Source organism: Lissotriton helveticus, chromosome 2_1 (genome assembly GCF_964261635.1).
Source record: "Lissotriton helveticus chromosome 2_1, aLisHel1.1, whole genome shotgun sequence".
Taxonomy (NCBI): domain Eukaryota; kingdom Metazoa; phylum Chordata; class Amphibia; order Caudata; family Salamandridae; genus Lissotriton; species Lissotriton helveticus.
The window spans coordinates 310,742,238-310,762,709 of NC_136059.1; the positions used below are offsets into that span (position 1 = coordinate 310,742,238).

General features: G+C 46.2%; 1 protein-coding gene across 1 annotated transcript in view; it reads right to left on the reverse strand.

Moving 5' to 3' along the window:
* Window positions 1–1,481: 1,481 nt before the first annotated feature.
* LMAN1 (lectin, mannose binding 1) overlaps window positions 1,482–20,472 on the reverse strand; it is a 300,935-nt gene continuing 281,944 nt past the window's right edge. Inside the window, exon 13 of the mRNA XM_078674898.1 lies at window positions 1,482–3,752. Within this exon, the coding sequence (XP_078531024.1) occupies window positions 3,716–3,752 (37 nt within the window). The 3' untranslated portion in view covers window positions 1,482–3,715. The remainder of the gene's footprint in view (window positions 3,753–20,472) is intronic.

Sequence of the window (20,472 nt, forward strand, 5' to 3'; positions counted from 1 at the left end):
TGATGGCCATGCGCACTATCACCTAAAGGTGGAGTCCCCTACCTCGTGATTAGGGAAAACTTCTTCCAGAAAAACAAAGTGCAAACATCCGGGCCCAACACTAGATGGCGATCTTATGCAGAGCATGAGATCTATAGCTCAAATGCCTCAAACCCAATGTTATGAGTTTCAGTTCAAAAATTTTTCTATCGAAGTGCTGTTTTGTATGGGAATAAAGTAACTATGCTTTACACTGATAATTGTCCCATTTAACTGTAAGTGACAAAGTCTAGGGTGTGATATCTAGGCATATCACCCAGAGAAGTTGATGTAATCCAAAAGTAGTGAGAAAGTACTCCAAAGTAATTACTGTGAAATTTAAAGTGCTTTTTGAACCAATACAAACCTGTAAATATTGCAAATCCATTCCCAATTGCACTTCTTGAAATGTTCTGATTGAAAATATATTTTACCTACCTTTAGCAAGTCCTGCTAGGTTCTAGAATTAAAATACATGTATACATTTTTATACTTACCCAATTGCTTTGCATTCAGTCTCAGAGTGTGTGCCTTCAGTCCTGATTGAGTGAATGAGATAAATGTATAACACGCCCTCTGGATAAGACTAACTGCTCACCCACAGTGCCACAAAGAGAGCAGTTAGTACTTACCTAATATAGCCTGCTCTATGCCTCTGGGGACTCCCTGGACTCTGTGCACACTATACCTTACTTTAGTAAAGAATATACAAAGCCATCCTCCTACAGAAGGCGCATATACCTTTCACTAGAACAAGTTAACGTATGACTTTCCATATCTCATCAACATCGCTTTTACAACCCAAATCATGTATATGAGAGGCTGCTGTTGTCATTCAGGAAACCTACTTAAATATGTAAGGTGCTGCGTCATTTTGCAAGATGGCGCTTTTATTTCAAAACATTGGTATTTTCAATTGTGTACAAAATGTATGAGTGAGAGGATAATGCTTGGCAATTAAAGGCTTCAAGGCATGCAGATTTGCTTCAACCACGGTTGCAAATAATTCAGTGAGCATCTACCATCCATGTACAATTAAATCTTTCTTGGTCATGTATGCTCCGATATGGGTCTTATATCTTCTATAACTGTCCTTTAGTGTGAGAAACATCAATGATTTTACAATTACTTATGCACCAATTCAGTAACCCTTAGTCTTCCCCAAAATACATTTAATATATAAAAAAACACTTTTAAAATGCTAAAACAACGAACTTGAAAAATACTTTGTACACATAAGTAAGTCTTCGGTCACTAATTGGCATTAGACCCGTGAAAGGTGATGCATCATAAAATTGTTACATTTTAGTCGTCTAAAGAAAGGCACAATAGACGTAAAGAATTTTCTTCAGAAAAAAATAAATGCAGAATCCTGATTTTACACTGGTTTAGATTAGCTGACATTTGTAAAGTTGCATTAAAACTCAGTAAATATAATCACATAAAAACACTTCAGAAAGAAATTCACCAGAAAAAATAAATGTATTTAAAGCATACAAATATGTCTTTTTTCACATATATGCAGACGTCAGAAGAGAAACTATCAGACCTTGGGACAAGGCACTGCAGCTTCGTTTAGAAAATTAGGACATAAAGGGGGGATAATAGCGTGTTATAAATTAGTGGTATGCATTTTTAGATGTTATGCTCTATCTTCTGATGTTTTGCATTTCAATGAGTAATTAGTTACAATATTCATTATCAGTACAAACAAATTACAAATTCAAATGGCAGTACCATATTTTGAAGAAGGGTCAACCTGAGCAGAACCAGATTGCAAACTGTGCTGTGTGTTCTGATTACACATACCCATCCAGTTATTTTTTAAATGTAATAGTTAGCATAATGGTTAATCACAACCACAGTACAACAAGATGAATTTGGTTTTCACTTCTCAAATAAGTTATTACACTAAATATTTATAGTTCAATATTGCCCGCTATTAAAGTTACGGAAAAAAAATACTCTTGCTTACCTTCTGAAATACTGACAATGCAAGTGTATGGCATATCTATAACTTCTGCACTTTTTACATTCAATTTATAGGATAAGGTTGCCTTGTCCTGCTTGTGCTGGTGTTGTGGGGATAGATAGTCTACGTATATGATCAAAAGCCTGTCTTAAAAATATTTTGAAGAAACAAAAATATTTTTGGGTAGATTTAACTATTATTAATATTGTGGACACAACATATAATCACCATCTATAAAACACATTTTTTCAGGCACCTAAGTTGAGCATGAACAAATATATATACAGGTGACAGCCAGTTTCTGTATTATGATTCCCGTCACAACATGTAATAAATTTTTTTAATTGAAACAAATTGTTCACATTACAATCAGGTGCTTTTTCTTCTACTTGTTTTGAAGTAAATGGAGTCTCCTTTCTAAATGAATAATACTTTCTTGTAAAGATAAAAAATATTGTGAGCAGTTCTTCATAGTAAGTACGTTTGAATTAAATCAGAATTGTCAATATTACTAAACAGTTTTTCTGCTCACTTCTCTTAAATCTATTGCTATTAGTACAATAAACAGGATTAGTTGTATCCAACTTTACATAACAAACAAGAGGATCATAAACAATACTGGTGCAGTAAGATCATTAATTGACCATTTTAGAACACATACTGGGAAGATGTAATTAATTCAAGAGCACTTATTATAAATCTTAGTCCATGAAATAAAATAATTGCTTGCCTCTGAACAAAAGAAAAGAGAAAAAATACTTTTCTAAAAGTAATACAGTCTTTAATTTTACTGAAATGGATTGCCAAGAATTAATTGGACCAATGTATAATGGCATTAAACCCCCCTGTACTCATTTTTCATATATTCTACTGATGAGTTAAATAAACCCCAGATGTGTGCCTTAGTTCAGGAGTACTGAAGCAGACTTTTTTGTTTTTTGTACTCACAAAATTAATATTTTGCTGGCAGGAAATGTTACCCGTCCTATACAGAATGACAAAAACCTATAACAAACAATCACAGTGATCTTTGCAAAAGTCTTTCAAAAACATAATTTTGTGTTGATATCAACACGTCTACACTTGCTAGTAAAAATCTAAAAAATAATTAAAAATTGCCATTGAATCATATTTAAGGTAACACATTTTTAAGGTCAAAATAAATATTATTTCAATTAATTTGAATGCTTGAAAGTTACTGGACACTAGGCATATTTTCAAAACTTCTGTAACCATTTGTTTACAGTGTACTTGTAAAAAAATATATGTATTATACATATCAATGAAGATGTTGACAAAGGGCAGAGTTAGCTGAATACAGAATGTATATTATCAGACACAAAAAGGCAAGCCGTGTTTAATTACATGTATGGATGCTAGTGACTTACATCCTGCAGTAGGTGAGTAATATATACAATAAAAGATTTTGGCCTGCCACCTAAAAGCGAGGGAAATGAACCAGTAAAATATGCAACTTTCAATTCCATTTGTGTAAATGTTCCTCTGAAGTATTCCAGCAAAGCACCAATTCATTTAAAAGTGTATAATAAAACTACCCACAATTACTTTCGACTGTAATCATTTCATTGTATTGAAGAAGTTGAGCTCAGTTATTCACAAAACAAAATCCATCATGTTTTGCAAATTTCAATAATTTAATCTACTGAAGAAGTCCCTCTCAAACTTTCAGATTGTTCTTTGTGTGTACACATGACAGGTGGGTCATCAAAAGAACTTCTTAGCTGCTGCTTCTTGTTGACTCCTAAAAGAAAACAATAGAATAGATGAAAATACAGAACTAACTGTAACTATTAATATACTGTTCAGCTTTCCAGATGACACCTTCATGAACCGGCTCACCACCAACTGGGCTTATCTTTAATATGCTAGATAAGTCATTACAGATTGGTTCTTACAGTTAATGAAACATCAACGTTGTTTTAACATTTCCCAGTTCTATTTACATAAAATTTAACAGAACTGTCAACAATGGACCAGCAGTTCACATTTCTAAATCGAAATTAGTCTTTCATCCTTCTGAAGTGGACCAAAGTAAATTACTAAGCACTAACTATATTAGACAAGCACCCATGCTAGTGCAATTCAGTTTGTCATGTGCATTATCTCACTGAAGAAAGAAAACAATGCTATATTATTTATACTTTCTGAATGTTTATAAACAGCAATTTAACTTCAGTGACAACAACTTTATGACTCGTATATAGCATGCATGGTTCTTCTGCTCACAGTTCCTAAGCAGGTATGCTCTCCCTCTCAGTAGAAGGGTTTGAAGGGGATGCAATGCACCCAACATCACTATGCAACAGTGTTGATAATGGTTGTTGCTCTTTTGTAGGTTACCCACTACAGACACAGTTTGAGCATATGGCACAGAGAAGAACATCGTTACCATTTGCTAAGTATATGAAGGATGGTCAGACTATACACACAATTTGTTTACAGAACTTAACTATGAAGTGTGAAAATATTTTATAGCAAAAGTGTAAGTTAATGTATGACCTACTATAATTACACCTAAAATAGTTATAGTCATTCTCATCGTTAGTAGCATCTGAAATGGGCAGTAAGTCAATAACTCTATTGGTTAATCAGTGTATGCATTTTGCAAAAACTGTTGACTGCCCGATTACTTACCAGGCTGTCTGCTGGGGTGCTACATACACACACTCCTGGGATATGGCCAGCAAGATTTCCCAGTCAGGAATTCAGAATACGTTTGCACAAACAATCCATGATGGGTACGACTTGGCAAAGTACGTACTGAGAGCCAGTTTTGGCAAATTAGACTGCGTGGCCCACAACACTGGTACCAATGTGGTGATCCAAAAACATGTCTGGATGCACTCCACAGAACGAGCAGGCATCCCAGCTTCATGCTTTTGGACAAAAGGTTGTTTCTGTGTTGGAGCACTTCAAAGACAGCAATGCTAAGACCCATTCCTAGGGCTACCTATCAGCAGCCTATTAATTCCACCAACAATATAAAAGGTTTAGATGATACTTGGGAGGAGTGAGGGGAGGGGGCAGCCCTTTCATGGCACCAAAAGACATAGTGGTCTTATTCTGGATCAGTTCCTATGCATCCGGCCCCCATATTCTCTGACAATAGAGGTGGTTTGGCTTGTAGCTGGGCCCCAACCGCCTCTCCCCACTCCCATTCCCAGAAGTGCTCCAGCAACTGTTCCAAAGTCTCTGTCGGTCCAGCAGTCAATCAGTTTTTGGCGTGATGATGGGGACAAATTGTTCCCACCATTTGATGAAAACATTTTATCAGGACCAACAAGAGGGGAGTGAGCTGGACAATTACCCTGACACAGGACTGGTTTTCCCAACGTCCCTTCTACAGAAGTCTGCTTCATTCGTAAAGGTTTATTTGGCAGGCAGATAAAGTCTTGCATGTGCAGTTGCCTTCTGTTCATGTAAAATCCAACATCCTCACAGAAGTGTTACCATCTGAACCTCTACTGTCTTTCAACGCAGCGCCCGACTGACACCCTCATGGACTCTTGGGCTAAATGCTGCCAAGTTAACTCCAATTCTTTTCCTACTAAAAGAGAGTTAAAAAGAACGGAGTCATTTGGGAACAGGGTGTTTTCTACTGCTAGTCTTGCGCTCAGGTCAGTCAACACCTGCTGTTTGCTGGGAAATACTCTGCAGCATTATGAACTCATTCGATGAGTTCTTATCTGCAGTCCCAGAAGAATTTCGAGCCGAACTGGCACAGACCATTCAAGATGGCAAGGATGCAGTCAAGTACAGGAAACCTGGACATTACAGACCGTTCAGTGAGAACGGTCGATACTAGCGTGGTACTGCGGCGCCATGAGTGGGTGAGATCCACAGGCTTTTAGAGTGAAATTCAGATGTCACCCAAGGATATTCCTTCTGACCGGTCTTGCCAGGGCCGGGGCTTAATTTTAATTAAGCTTGAATACTCGGAGTAATTTCGGTAATTCAGTGTTACTCTTTGACATGGAATAATAAATAACAACACAATTACTACTGCTCGCGTAATTGAGTAATGTGGGGGAAAACAATCCTACAGTGAGAGCACATTTAGCGACAAAGAATGACCGCTTGTGCTCAGTAGTCATGTTTGACTGCATTTAACACTATTTCTTAGTGCACAATGCATCCTTGGGTCCATTTTAGGCACAAGGGTGCATTTTGTGCAAAGAAAATAGTGATAAATGTCAGGACTAAGCTGGGGGGAAAATCCTACCCCAAGAGCACATTTAACAGTATTTCTTGCACCTATTTTCAACATAACGGGGGATTTTGTGCTGAGAAAATAGTGATAAATGCTGGGAATGATAATCCTTCCTGAAGAGCACATTTAGCGAGCGCAAATGAATGCTCGATATTCGTGTTCTGTTGCATTTAGTGATATTTCTGCGTGCAAAATGCATTCTTGCACCCATTTTAAATGGGAGGGGAACATTTTATGTTGCGAAATAGCACTAAATTCAGAACTATGGGTGGACTCACAGAATTCTGATGTAATTCAGCATGATTACGCTTCACTAAATTAAGCTACCCATGTCTCAACTTCTTTGCCAGAAAGCCGACCCTGCCCTCGAGTGCTTCAAAAGAGTACAGCCACTGTGTGCTCCCTCTGTTCAATCAATCAATCAATCATGACACTTGTATAGCGCACTACTCAGCCGGAAGGGTCTCAAGTTGCTTGGGGGGAGGGGTCCGCTACTGCTCGAACAGCCAGGTCTTGAGTTGTCTCCTGAAGGCGAGGTGGTCCTGGGTCAGCCGAAGGTGGATGGGGAGGGAGTTCCATGTCTTTGCTGCCAGGTAGGAGAAGGATCTGCCTCCGGCAGTGGCTCTTCGGATGCGTGGTACGGCGGCGTGGGCGAGGCTAGTAGACCGTAGCTGGCGGGTGGGCGTGTAGAAGGTCAGGCGGTCGTTGAGGTACTTGGGGCCCAGGTCGTGGAGAGACTTGTGTGCGTGGGTGAGAAGCCTGAACGTGATCCTCTTGTTGACGGGGAGCCAGTGCAGGTCCCTCAGGTGGCCGGAGATGTGGCTGCGTCGGGGAATGTTCAGGATGAGTCGGGCGGAGGCGTTCTGGATGCTTTGGAGTCTTTTCTGTAGCTTGTCTGTGGTTCCGGCGTAGAGGGTGTTTCCGTAGTCCAGTCGGCTGGTGACGAGGGCCTGGGTGACCGTCTTCCTGGTTTTGGTCGGGATCCATCGGAAGATCTTGCGAAGCATGCGAAGGGTGTGAAAGCATGATGAGGAGACGGCGTTGACTTGTCTGGTCATTGCGAGGGCGGAGTCCAGGATGAAGCCCAGGTTGCGTGCGTGGTCTGTTGGCTTGGGAGCGGTGCCCAGGGCGGGGGGCCACCAGGAGTCGTCCCAGGCGGAGGGCGATGGTCCCAGGATGAGGACTTCCGTCTTGTCTGAGTTCAGTTTCAGGCGGCTGTTCTCCATCCACTCGGCGACGTCTTTCATCCCTTCGTGTAGACTGGTTCTGGCGGTGTCGGGGTCTCTGGTAAGGGAGAGGATCAGCTGGGTGTCGTCGGCGTAGGAGATGATGTTGAGGATGTGTTGGCGTGCGATGGCAGCAAGAGGTCTCATGTAGACTTTGAAGACGGTGAGGCTGAGAGATGATCCTTACGGGACGCCGCAGATGACTTCGGTGGCCTCGGATCGAAACGGGGAGAGGCGGACTCTGTTTTCTTCCGGCGAGGAACGAGATGATCCACTCCAGTGCCTTCTCTTGGACGCCGATGTTGCTGAGGCGTTGGACTAGGGTGCGGTGGCAGACAGTGTCGAATGCTGCAGAGAGGTCCAGGAGGATGAGGGCCGCTGTTTCCCCATTGTCGAGCAGGGCTCGGATGTCGTCGGTGGCTGCGATGAGGGCGGTCTCGGTGCTGTGGTTGGCTCTGAAACCGGACTGCGAGGGGTCGAGGGATCCGTTCGTCTCGAGGAAGGCGGCAAGCTGTCTGTTGACGATCTTCTCGATGACCTTGGTAGGAAAAGGGAGGAGCGAGATGGGGCGGAAGTTTTTGAGGTCGGTGGGGTCCGTTGTTGGTTTCTTCAGTAGGGCGCTGAGCTCGGCATGCTTTCAGCTCTCCGGGAAGGTGGCGGTGTTGAAGGAGGTGTTGATGACGTCCCGGAGTTGGGGTGCGATGGTGGAGTCGGCCTTGTTAAAGACGTGGTGGGGGCAGGGGTCGGTTGGAGATCCGGAGTGGATGGTGTTCATCGTGCCTTCGGTGGTCACCGTGGTCCAGGTGCGAAGGGTGGCGGTGGAGTGCGTTGGTTCGACGGTAGGGTGCGTGGATGGTGCGCCGAAACTGCAATCTTGCGGTGGAAGAACGAGGCTAGAGAGTCGCAGAGATCTTGTGAAGGAGTGATGTCGTTGTTGCCGGTGCTGGGGTTGGAGAACTCCTTGACGATGCAGAAGAGTTCCTTGCTGTCGTGGGCGTTGTTGTCCAGTCGTTCCTTCAGTGATTTCTTCTTGGTGGTGCGGATGAGCTGGTGGTGCTTGCGGGTGGCGTGTTTGAGGGCTGTCATGTTGTCAGTGGTCTGGTTGAGGAGCCAGGCTTTCTCGAGGGAGCGGCAGGTCTTTTTGGAGTCCTTGAGTTCGTCGGTGAACCAGGGGGCCTTCTTGCTTCTGGGTCTGCTGGGAGGGTTCTTCAGTGGAGCGAGGTCGTCGGCGCAGGCGGTCAGCCACTGCGTGAAGTTGCGGGCTGCTTCGTTGGGGTCCGTTGTGCTGGCAGGTGGGTTCTGGGTGAGGGAGGTGGTGAGCTGGTCGGTGGTGATGTTGCGGGTGGTGGTGGGTCGTGGTTCTCCTGAAGTTGAAGTGGACGCAGCTGTGGTCGGTCCAGTGGAGTCCGGTGGAGTGGCTGAAGGTGATGTGCTTGCCGGATGAAAAGATGGGATCAAGCGTGTGGCCGGCGTAGTGGGTGGGGGTGTTGACCAGTTGCTTGAGTCCGAGGTTGGCGAGGTTGTCCAGCAGGGCGGCGGTGTTGAGGTCCTTGTTGTTCTCCAGGTGGAAGTTGAGGTCCCCTAGGAGGATGTAGTTGGCGGAGGGGAGGGCGTGCGGGCTGATGAAGTCCGTGATGTCTTCGCTGAATTGAGTGCGTGGTCCCAGGGGTCTGTAGATGAGGGTGCCTCTGAGGGTCGTCTTTGGGTCCGTGTGAATCTGGAAGTGGAGGTGCTCGGCGCGGCGAAGGTGTCGGTCGTGATGCGGATGGAGTTCTTGTGGACGATGGCGATGCCTCCTCCGGTCTGGTTGATGCGGTCCCTCCTGATGATCTTGTACCCGTCCGGGATGGCGATGGCGATGTCGGGGGCTGAGGAGCCGTTCATCCAGGTTTCCGTGAGGAAGGCGATGTCTGGTGATGTTGTGTCGAGGAGGTTCCAGAGTTCCACGGCGTGTCTGTGGACGGAGCGGGTGCTGAGCAGGATGCACTTGAGGTTGCTGCTGGTGCTTGGCTTGGCGGGCGCGGTGCAGGTACGGAGGCAGGTGAACTTGCAGGTTCTGCAGGTGAAGGGTCCGTAAATGCGTTTCGGGGCGGCCCGGCAGCAGGTGGGGTCCCGGCCGGTATTGAGTGCGTTGAGGGCAGCAGCGTCGTAGGTCTGTCGGGTCGTCTTGCATCGGTGGGGGCCAGGGGTCCTGGCACTAGGCGCGGTCCAGGCGCAGAGGGGCTTGCCTTTGGCGCACAATCGGCGCCCCCCGCTGCGCGTGAACTCTGCGCATGCATGTGGGCGGCATAAGTAAGGAGCCGGGAGGGAGGAGCAGCTGGGTGGCGGGAGCGGGGCGGTGAATGGGCAGGAGGGGGGCGGGGCCGCCGGGAGTCAGCGGCAGGAAAATTAGCGGTTCTGCGGCAGCTGGGGCGTTCCAGGCAGCAGCGGCGGCAAAAATGGCGGTTCTGCGGCGGCTGGGGCGTTCCGGGCAGCAGCGAGGCAGGAGCAGCAAGCAGCAGAGGAGCGAGGCAGGAGTTGGCAGGAGCAGCGGTGAGTGGGGGCGACCTCGCCTGGAAGTAGGCTCAGTTGAGTATATGTGGAGTGTGTGGAAAGACAATTTCACCCCAATTTAGGCCTCACTAGGAGTTTCACCCTTAGACAGCATCAAGGTCTACCCTCCTCCCATGCCACCCAACACAGGCACCTTCAGTCCTTTCGGGGCTAGGATAGGAGACAGTCTCTTAGGCCAGCAGGGGCAGCAAACTTTCCTATCCCTAGCCACTCAAGCAGCACCTTTTTTGTATTTTTTTCAGCTGCTTTTGTTTCCTCTTGAAGTAATTTAAAAATGTGATGGCTGGAATGTTTGAATTAATCACTGGAAATTGCTCAGGGCTACTTGCAAGTCCATACTTATGCCCACCATACCACCACAGCTTGGACCCAGCAATGTGCAAATTCATCTTGACCCTGCTCCAATGAGAACAGTTGAACCCGAACTGAACCAGAACACAAGCAACATAAAACTGGCTTCATCCTTGTTAGGGCTCAACAGTCTGTTATAGCTTGCTCACTGTGCCACTGGAACTAAGCGATACCTTGCTGATGAGCCGTAACAAGGGCGAAACCAGTCATGGGTTGCTTGCGTTCCAGTTCAGGGTGGACCTAGTCTGGCAAGTCAGGCTGGACTGTTTCCACTGGAACAGGGTCAAGACTGATTTGCATACCGCTGGGTCCAAACTAAGGTTGCATGGTGGGTAAAAACGATGGATTGGGATGCAGCTCCAAATGATTGTCATTGGCTGAGATTAATTCACGCATTACATCCATTACCTTGTTTAAGATGCCCTTAGTTTGCCATATGCAGCACAGGACCACCCCATTGGAGGCCGGATCAGTCATTTTCTCCATGGGTGGCAAGCCAAAACTTCTGACCTGTTGGTCCTGCAGATAGTCCAATGAGGCTACGCCTTGCCATTCTCCATTCTGTCCCGTGGCATTTCCACCCAAATCAAAGGGTATTTCAAAGGGTAACTTGTCCATTTTGCTGAAGGAATCTCAGGTTCTTTTTGCCAAAGGAGCTAAAGAGAGGGACCCTGCCTGGGAGATAACTCTGAATTACTTCCATTATTTTGTTGTGCAGAAAAAGGGTTGAGGCCTTCGCCCTATTTTAGACCTTCTGGCTCTCAAATTCTTGTAGCGGAAGGAAAATTTCAAGATGTTCACCCTGGACCCGCTTCTTTCTGCCCTGGATCCAAGTGACAGGATGGTAGCATTGAACCTGCAAGACAACGATTTCCAAATTTCCAACCTGCATAACCACACGTGTTACCTGCGGTTTGAGGTGGTTTACGATTACTTTCAGTTTGCCATGGTCTCTTTTAGCCTCACCAATACTCCATGGGTGTTCACAAAGGTGATGGCAGTGGAAACAGTAAACCTTCCAAGGTCAGGGGTGCTAGTCTTCTTCTATCTTGACGACTGGCTGTTTAGACGGACTCACTATAGTCTGTCATGGACCATCTCCAGACAACAGCGAACCACCGTACATCACGTGGGATCACAAACAATGTGCTAAAGTCACACATGTCTCCTTCACAGAGGCCCTCTTTCCTCAGAGCGGTCCTGGATACACTGCCTTCCCTCCAGATCAATGAGCCCAGGAGATTTGGGCTATGATCGTGATGTTTCATCCTCTGCCCTGGGAGTTCGTGACGTGGGCTCTGAGCCTTCTTGGTTATTTGCCTCCTGCATCCTGCTCGTCGACCATACCAGATGCCAAATATCACCCTGCTGTGGGCTCAGAAGTATCAATGGGTCCAGCATCAAGGGAATCTGCTTGGTTACACTCAGGTGTTGGAGGAGACTGCACAAGATCTGCAGTTGTGGCTGCTTGGCTGCAAATGGACTTGCAGCAGACCCCTTATCCCTACCTCACGCAGAACTGATAGTGGTGACAGATGTATCACTGCTGGTGTGGTGGCTATCTGGGGGAGGTGGACATCAGAGGAGTCGGGTCTCAGGTAGAGATCCACCATCAAGTCAACCTACTGGATTTGAGGGCCATTCACTTGGTGTTGAAAGCCTTCATACTATCCATGAAAGGGAGGCTGGTTCAGGTCCTCACTGACACACCACTGCCATGTGGTATTGCAACAAGCAAGGCAGATGTGGGCTTGGATTCTGTGCCAAGAGGCATTGAGCTTCTAAACTTGGCAATCGTCAGACCATCTCCCGGATTGTACACCACTTGGCAGGATCTTTAAACACCAGAGCAAACAAACTCAGCTGGCGACGCCTAGAACATCACGAACAGCAACTAATCCCGGAGGAGGTACAGGAAGAGTTTTAACAATGGGAACAAAGCAAGCTGGTTTTATTAGCCACGACCAAGAACACACAGGCTTAACACTTTTGTGCACTGGAGTTAGCAAGAAGGCTCTTTCTCGGAGAGGCAGCTACCCCCTTACAGTGGAGAACAAGACTCCCATATGCCTAACAGCAACCTCTCCTGGGCCCAGTTGATGAAGATCAGGAATGATACCAGGCCAAGGTCATCTTAGTGACTTCAAATTGGGCCAAGAGTGTGTGGTACCCAGTACTTTTGGGCAGGAGCATCTGTCCTCCAATTAAGATGCAGCTAAATTCGGATCTTCAGTCTCAGCAGCAGGGTAGGGACCTGAGCCCAGGCCTGCTCAACCTAGACCTCCATAAATGGAGACTGAGCAACGACACCTGACTGCATTTAATCTATCTTCCAAAATACATGAAGTCATCCAGGTGACCAGGAAGGCGTCCTTCAACAAAATCTGTTTGTGCAGATGCTTTTAAAAGTTTGTGGCTTGGTTTGGCACCCATAACATAAACCAGTTGCAGGCTAAACTGTCAGATTTGTTACAGTTGGTTTTCTCCTGAGCACAGCAAGGCCTTGCAGTGGGCACTCTTAAGGGTTATCTGTGGGCCTTTTTTGCCTTTTTGTGTTTACTGGACCAACCGTGTTTGTTCAAATCACCTGTTCAGAGGAATTCCCTCAAAGGTTTGGCCAATACTTACTTCCTTCTAAACCATTCATAATGCCACAATGAGACCTTAATTTGGTCTTTTCCTTTTTTATGTGTACCCCTTTTGAGCCGTTACACAGCTGTTTCCTACATCTCTTGATGGTTTTCCTCATTGCAATCACCTCAGCACCTCATGTGACTGATCTTCAAGTTTTACCAGGCCTTCCACTGAATTCCACGTTCTTTACATCCAAATTGGTACTGAGGACTAGAGCGGCCTTTCTACCAAAAGGCATGACTCAATTTCACGTTGGACAGTCCATCGCTCTTCCGGCGTTCTTTGGCCCGCCTCACTCCTCAAAAGAGGAGGAGAAACTCCATTGCTTGGACCCTAAAGGAGCACTCTGCTTTTACAGCGATCGTACAAATGACCATCTTATGGACCATCAACTCTTCATAGGGTTCTCTGGGATTAAGAAAGCAAGGTAGTGCAGAAGAAGCCGTATCCAGGTGCATCAAGACTTGCTACACGCTAGCAAACACACAATAAGGATTGAGGGCCCACTTCATCAGGGCCAAAGCTGCTACCACACCGCTGGGAAGATGGGAACCGGTCCTGGATATTTGTCATGCCGCGAAGTTGGCACAAGTGCACATGGTCCTGCAGCATTGTTTCCTTCACATCCATGTCCAAAAAGAATTGCATTTTGGCCATCCGGTCCTGCAGGGCTTTACGGTCTAAGTCACAGAAACACCACTGGGGGAATGTGTTACTTTGGTATCTATTCTAAAGAAATTTGCTATTCTATTCTGGTGCATACTCTAAATGCAGATTCCTCACTGCCCTCCTGTCTCGCCTTTTCGTGCATTTGGCTCTTTTCCATCTAAAAAAATCTCAAATTAGAGATCTGCACACCGGCACATTCAATTAGTTTTTGGGCTCTGCATCCGAGGGCGTGGACAGTGTTGAGAAAGAAACGGATATTAAAACACTTGGGTGGAGTCTATACCCAGCTCAAGGCAGAGCAGAGTCAACACTTCAGTGCCGAATTATGCCACTTATGTACAGGCAAGGACTATGCGGAAAATCTTTTGAATTCAGTCTGAAGCCAGGGGATATTTTAAAAGGTGAGGAATCTGCAGTTAAAAGCATCTTGGGTTTGCTATTTCCAGCCAGTCAATTCCACCAACAATACCAAAGGCTCAAAGGATACTTTTGGGGTCTTGCATATCATCAAATGCAGCCTCTGCAACATATTCAGAAGCTAGTACAGCCCTCTTGTGGATGTTAAGGACGTGGAGGCAGCAGAGACAATGGCCACAATCAAGGACAGCAATCTTTCCTCCTTATGGTCCGCTGCAACTGCAGTCATGTCACTCTGGTTCCCCTTTCCCCCTCCCATGGTCATACACAGCCAGCAGGGGGAAGGATAAGGTTTTACGCCCTGGCTAGACAGCAGTAACCTCAGACAATGGCTGCGGCAGGCTGTACAACTTCTTTACGCCCTCAATTTTGTGTCTACGCCCACTCCTGTTTTTGTTCAGACTTCACAGACCATGTCTCCATCCTGCCCAAATGATGTTTGTTCACTGTTTAGCATACTAGATGTACAAAGAGAATATTGTAGGAGCAGGAAAGGGCAGGGGTGTTATTCCCTGTACTTTTAGGTGCCCTTCAATGATGGTGGGCTTCTGGATCTTGAACACTTCATTTCAAATGGACAAGTTCAAGATGTTGACACTTGCTCAGATCCTCTATTTCCCAAATCCAAAGAACTGGATGGCTTCACTGGACTTGCAGGACATGTACATGTCCTGTAGTCCCACAGAGGTTCCCATCAGTTCATTGTAGAGTCCAAACACTTTCAGTTTACGATCCTACACTTTGACCTCATTTTGACCTCACCTTGGGGCCCCAAGCGTTTATGATGGGGATGGTTCTGGTTGCAGCCCATTCTTGAAGGTTGTGGACACGCATATTCGGTAGCTTGAAGACTGGCTGTTGAGAGCAAGCTCTTGTAGTCGGTCGTAGATCACCTGGAGAAAACCATCTCCCTTTTCTCCTGCCTTGGATTCTCTAGTAGCAAACCAAAATCCCACTGGCAATGATGCAGGTTACACCATTAATTGGGGTAATCTTAGTCACAGTGGCTTTCAAGGCCTTTCTGCCCCAGCACCAAGAGCAGGACATTCAGGTTATGGTGCAGGAGATTCGGGCTCACTCCTGTGTTTCAGGGTTGGTTAGGAGCTTCTTGGTCACATGCACCCTACTAGTTTCCCATGCTTTTGGCACATGCAAGCTCTGCAGTGGGCTCAAAAGTTGGGTTGCCTCTCAGACAACATCTATATCTCAGACGATGCAGTCTGGGACAGTTGCTATTGGCTGTTAGAGACAGCTTGACCTGTGACGGGCCATTCTCCCTACCCCAAAAGGGCTCTCAGAAGAGACTGATGTATGTGTGGGGCAGTTATGTAGAACAAGGTGGAAATCAGAGCCTTTGGTCTCTGGTGAACAGCGAAGCCGTTCTGGAACCACATGAATTTGATAGGCCCTTCATTGATCTTCTCAGAGGGAAGGGATGGGGGTGCAGGGAAAGGAGAAGGTCCTGTTGGACAACAGAAGACCATTGTGAGGTACTTTTATAAGGAGGATGGTGTAGGATTGCAGGCAATGTGTTGGGAGGTGCTACAGCTTTGGCGGTGGGTCGACCTCCACGGAATGTCCCAGACAGTCAATCATTTGGCCGGCTCGCTGTCTGTCCACAAATTGAGTCTTCAACCAAATTTAGAGCAAGGAGGCTTCACCCTTGGGTAAAGCGTTTTCGCACTGCCGAGAACTTGCTGTTTCACAACTATTGCAGGCTTTGGTTTCTGTCTCAAAGCTCCTAGGGAGACACATTATTTCTACAGTGAGGTGATGATATCCTGAATACCTTCCCACCACTGGCACTTCTGCGCAGAGTACCGAAGAAGGCCAAGAAAGACCAAGCTCAGATGATGGCCCCGGATTGGGCTAGGAGAGCTTGGTATTCCTGCCTACTGAGCCTGAACATTGTCACATGTTCGGTCTCCCTCTTCTGGAAGGCTGGCGGTCTCATCAACAGGGCATGGTTATGCAGCCAGATTTCCACAACCCACACTGCCATGCATCGACATGGAGTAAAACCAGTCGAGGGGGTTTGATTTGCCCACTAAGGTGGTGGACATATCCTGCCAGTTTGGTGCCCATCAACCAAGTGAGTTCGGATGGTGGGGTGAAGTTTGTGGCCTGGTTCAAGAAGATCAGGCTAATTCTCTTCAGGCCAAGGTGTGTGATGCTCTTCAAGCCAAAGTGGCTGATGTTCTGAAGTTTGTTTTGTCACAAGCATGGCCAAGGCTCAACTGGTGATTCAGAAAAGGGGGTGGTGATGAACAGAGTGCCTGAATTAAGCAGACCACTCTTACCCAGTCCAAAGATCAGGGCTTGATCCATCACCGTTTTTTAGCTCACTGCACCATCCCAGCTCAGAACTTGGCTATATGCAAATTAGTCTGTTCCTGTCCCAGTGCATGATGGGAACAGGGCAAACCAAACTACCAAGCCAATTCTTATACTGGGAAGGAAACAAGCTTCCGGGGACCGGTTTCTGCCATTTCAGGCGTCGTCGGCCCGGCTTGCTTGAATCCTGATGGTGCAATGAGCAAGGGACTCACATCTGAGTATACCCTTCCACGCTTATGGTGGACAAAATGATTCAGAAAAGGGGGTGGTGATGAACAGAGTGCCTGAATTAAGCAGACCACTCTTACCCAGTCCAAAGATCAGGGCTTGATCCATCACCGTTTTTTAGCTCACTGCACCATCCCAGCTCAGAACTTGGCTATATGCAAATTAGTCTGTTCCTGTCCCAGTGCATGATGGGAACAGGGCAAACCAAACTACCAAGCCAATTCTTATACTGGGAAGGAAACAAGCTTCCGGGGACCGGTTTCTGCCACTTCAGGCGTCGTCGGCCCGGCTTGCTTGAATCCTGATGGTGCAATGAGCAAGGGACTCACATCTGAGTATACCCTTCCACGCTTATGGTGGACAAAATGATTCAGAAAAGGGGGTGGTGATGAACAGAGTGCCTGAATTAAGCAGACCACTCTTACCCAGTCCAAAGATCAGGGCTTGATCCATCACCGTTTTTTAGCTCACTGCACCATCCCAGCTCAGAACTTGGCTATATGCAAATTAGTCTGTTCCTGTCCCAGTGCATGATGGGAACAGGGCAAACCAAACTACCAAGCCAATTCTTATACTGGGAAGGAAACAAGCTTCCGGGGACCGGTGTCTGCCATTTCAGGCGTCGTCGGCCCGGCTTGCTTGAATCCTGATGGTGCAATGAGCAAGGGACTCACATCTGAGTATACCCTTCCACGCTTATGGTGGACAAAATGATTCAGAAAAGGGGGTGGTGATGAACAGAGGCTCAACTGGTGGCATCAATATGTTCAGCCCTTCCGGCATCTCTATATTTGCCTGACAAACAATCATTTTTTTTATTGTTTTCAGCACATTACAAAAAACATACAACTCAAAAGAAAAACACATTATTGGTTCGGTTAGGCGTTTCAACGTGAAAGATCACATTTGCGTTATAACACATGTACATGCAACAGTAGAACTTTGATACACAGGAATTCTCTCACATGGGGTCCTATCATTAATACAAGCAGTATCTCCATTGATGACTACTCATTACTCTACTGACCACTGCAATATTAAGGAAACTGGTCTGTACCTTAGTTCCCAACTAATGTAACACCCGACTTTATTGACTTTCTTTTTCTATACTTCAGCCTCTGGTGAGTGTGTCGCCGCAGCAGCATTTCGTGGTACGGTTAATGTTGCAGTAGTATTTTTAACAAGAAAGACTGATAAGGGCTGCAGTAATTCCTTGGGCAGCTTCTGGGGGGTAGTATTTGGCTATACGTACCAGCATGAGTGTTGCAATACAACATGTCTGTATGCCAGTCTGCTATTTGCGCAAGCGGGCCCCTCATCCAACGCAACGCTGCCCTTCGTTTTGCTAGAAGAAGGCTAATAGCCACCAAGGGACGCTGGGTCTTATTTACTCAGAGGTACCACCCAAGAAGCACCAATTGGGGATCAGGTTCAAGGTCTGCGCTAATAAAAGTTACCAAGTCCTTGAACACTTTTTCCCGGAATGCGTACACCCCTGGACACTGCCAGGCTAGGTGTCAGAATACTGCTCCTTCCTGACCACATCTATGGCAACCTATCCTCGGAGCTCGGACGGTAGGAATGCCAGGCGAATTGCTCGAGCCGGTAACTAGACCGCGCTAATCTTCCTCCTCCTGCCAGCTCATGGGGCACTGAGAGAACTACCGAAAAAGACCAAGGGTCACTTTTTTTGGCACTTATTTTTGATGCCTTGCTTCACCCGGGCCAGCTCATGCCCTGAGGCACAAATATCCAGCTTATTTTTGCCGGTATATTTGTAGGACAGTAGGCCTATTTCTTTAGAACTGAGCTATTTACAGTAGGGATCACGATTTGGTCCTGATGAGTAGGCAGCAGGGGACTGCCTATGAAACATGTCGACTTGGTAGTCAGTAATTGCTCTACCTACATCCCCTTTTTAACATTCCCAGCCAGAGACTCCAATAAAGTGTATTTGTTCTACTAGCCAGGGAATTTTTAAATTTTTGTATTTTTTTGCATTCACTAGTTAGATCCCTACACTTCACTTCTCATCACTGCACCTACACATAGCTCTGTCACATTTATAGTGCTCCCGCGTAGTCCGTCTGGTCGTAGCACGCCCCGCCCCGTTATAGGGACGGGAAGACCCCTATGATGAAGCATGACACTAACGGATATTTTTTAGTGTGTGAGGGGTATTTTAAACAAGCACATGTGCTCTCATCTTTCCATCTCTAAGAGAGAGTCTATCACTTCACTACAATTAAATGTTGAAAAAATCCTTAAAAATATCTTGCACCTCCACACATTGATAGAATCCTTATGTTTATATGAACCGTTCAGGAGGGTGATTCTATCTCAACCTCTACGCTTCCCTCTTTGATTTTTGTGAAGGCTAATAGCCACCAAGGGACGCTGGGTCTTATTTACTCAGAGGTACCACCCAAGAAGCACCAATTGGGGATCAGATTCAAGGTCTGCGCTAATAAAAGTTACCAAGTCCTTGAACACTTTTTCCCGGAATGCGTACACCCCTGGACACTGCCAGGCTAGGTGTCAGAATACTGCTCCTTCCTGACCACATCTATGGCAACCGGAGGACTCTGCTAGACCGTAATGGAACTGTCATTCGGTGGAACAATATGCTCTAAGTAAAACTTTGAAGTGTATGAGTCTGTGTCTTCCATTAAGAGAGACTGATTGGGTACGGGAGCAGCAGTAGGACCATACTTCATCACTTAGGAGAGTGCCCAAGTCGCGTTGCCATTCCAGCCTCACCTTTAAGTCTTCAGATTTACGTGTGTCCTGAAGACTATTATAAACTTTTGTGATTAACTTTGCAGGTTTTTCCGTCTTAATGAATGTAGAAAGTACCCCCATACTTTGTGGCTCCAGTAAATCATCACCTATGAGGGCTTGTCATGTTTGCCGAGGCCTATAGTAATGGAATAAAACTGTGCCACTCACTTGCTTGTCCGAACTTGTAATGACTCGCATGTCGCCAGCACACCATCTTTTAAGTATTCTGCCATTTTGTGTATACCTATAGACTTGAAGGCCTGCCATGCTCCCCCTTCCTGACCAAGTGGAAACCACATGCACCACTGCAGCGGCATTTCTGGTGCATATAAAAAGGGACCCATCTGCATGTGCTGTAGAGTTTGCCATGCCTGCACTGTAACAGCCACGGAATTAACGATCCGTAGTTTCCTGGGTGCCGGTTGAGTGAGAGTCTTTGGTATTGTGAGCAGGTCCACTGAATATCTTTCCAAGTACAGGAAGGGCAGATCATACAGGCCATGTATAAAAAGCAAAATGAGGAATTCCACATTGTTGTTTGAAATCTTAAGGTGTCTTTATTCAAAATGCACTTAATTTTCATACGTAGACAGCAAACGCGTTTCGCCCAGAGAGTCAGTTCGCCTGAGGGGTAGGGTTCTCGTCCGAATTTTAATCAAATCCAAGTCGGGACACTTGATGTAAGAGGAATTGACCTCTTAAGATAACAGTAGAGGTGGTCCAATGGTTAAGAGTACACCAATAACTGCCTCTGTTGGGCTGCTCTGTAGTAGAGGCCAAATGTATTTGGGAAAAGGTGCTCCGTGTTCGAGCAAATACAGCGCCGTCACGTCCTCGTTGCAAAAATTGGTAGGTACCACTGTTCTCTTAAGAGGTCAATTTCTCTTACATCAAGTGTCCCAACTTGGACTGGATTAGAATTCGGACGAGAACTCTACCCCCAGGCGAACTCACTACTTATAACTATCACCCTGAAGCAGCCCATGTCTGGGCGAAATGCGTTGGCTGTCTACGTATGAAAACTAAGTGCATCTTGAATAAGGCCATCAAGTGTT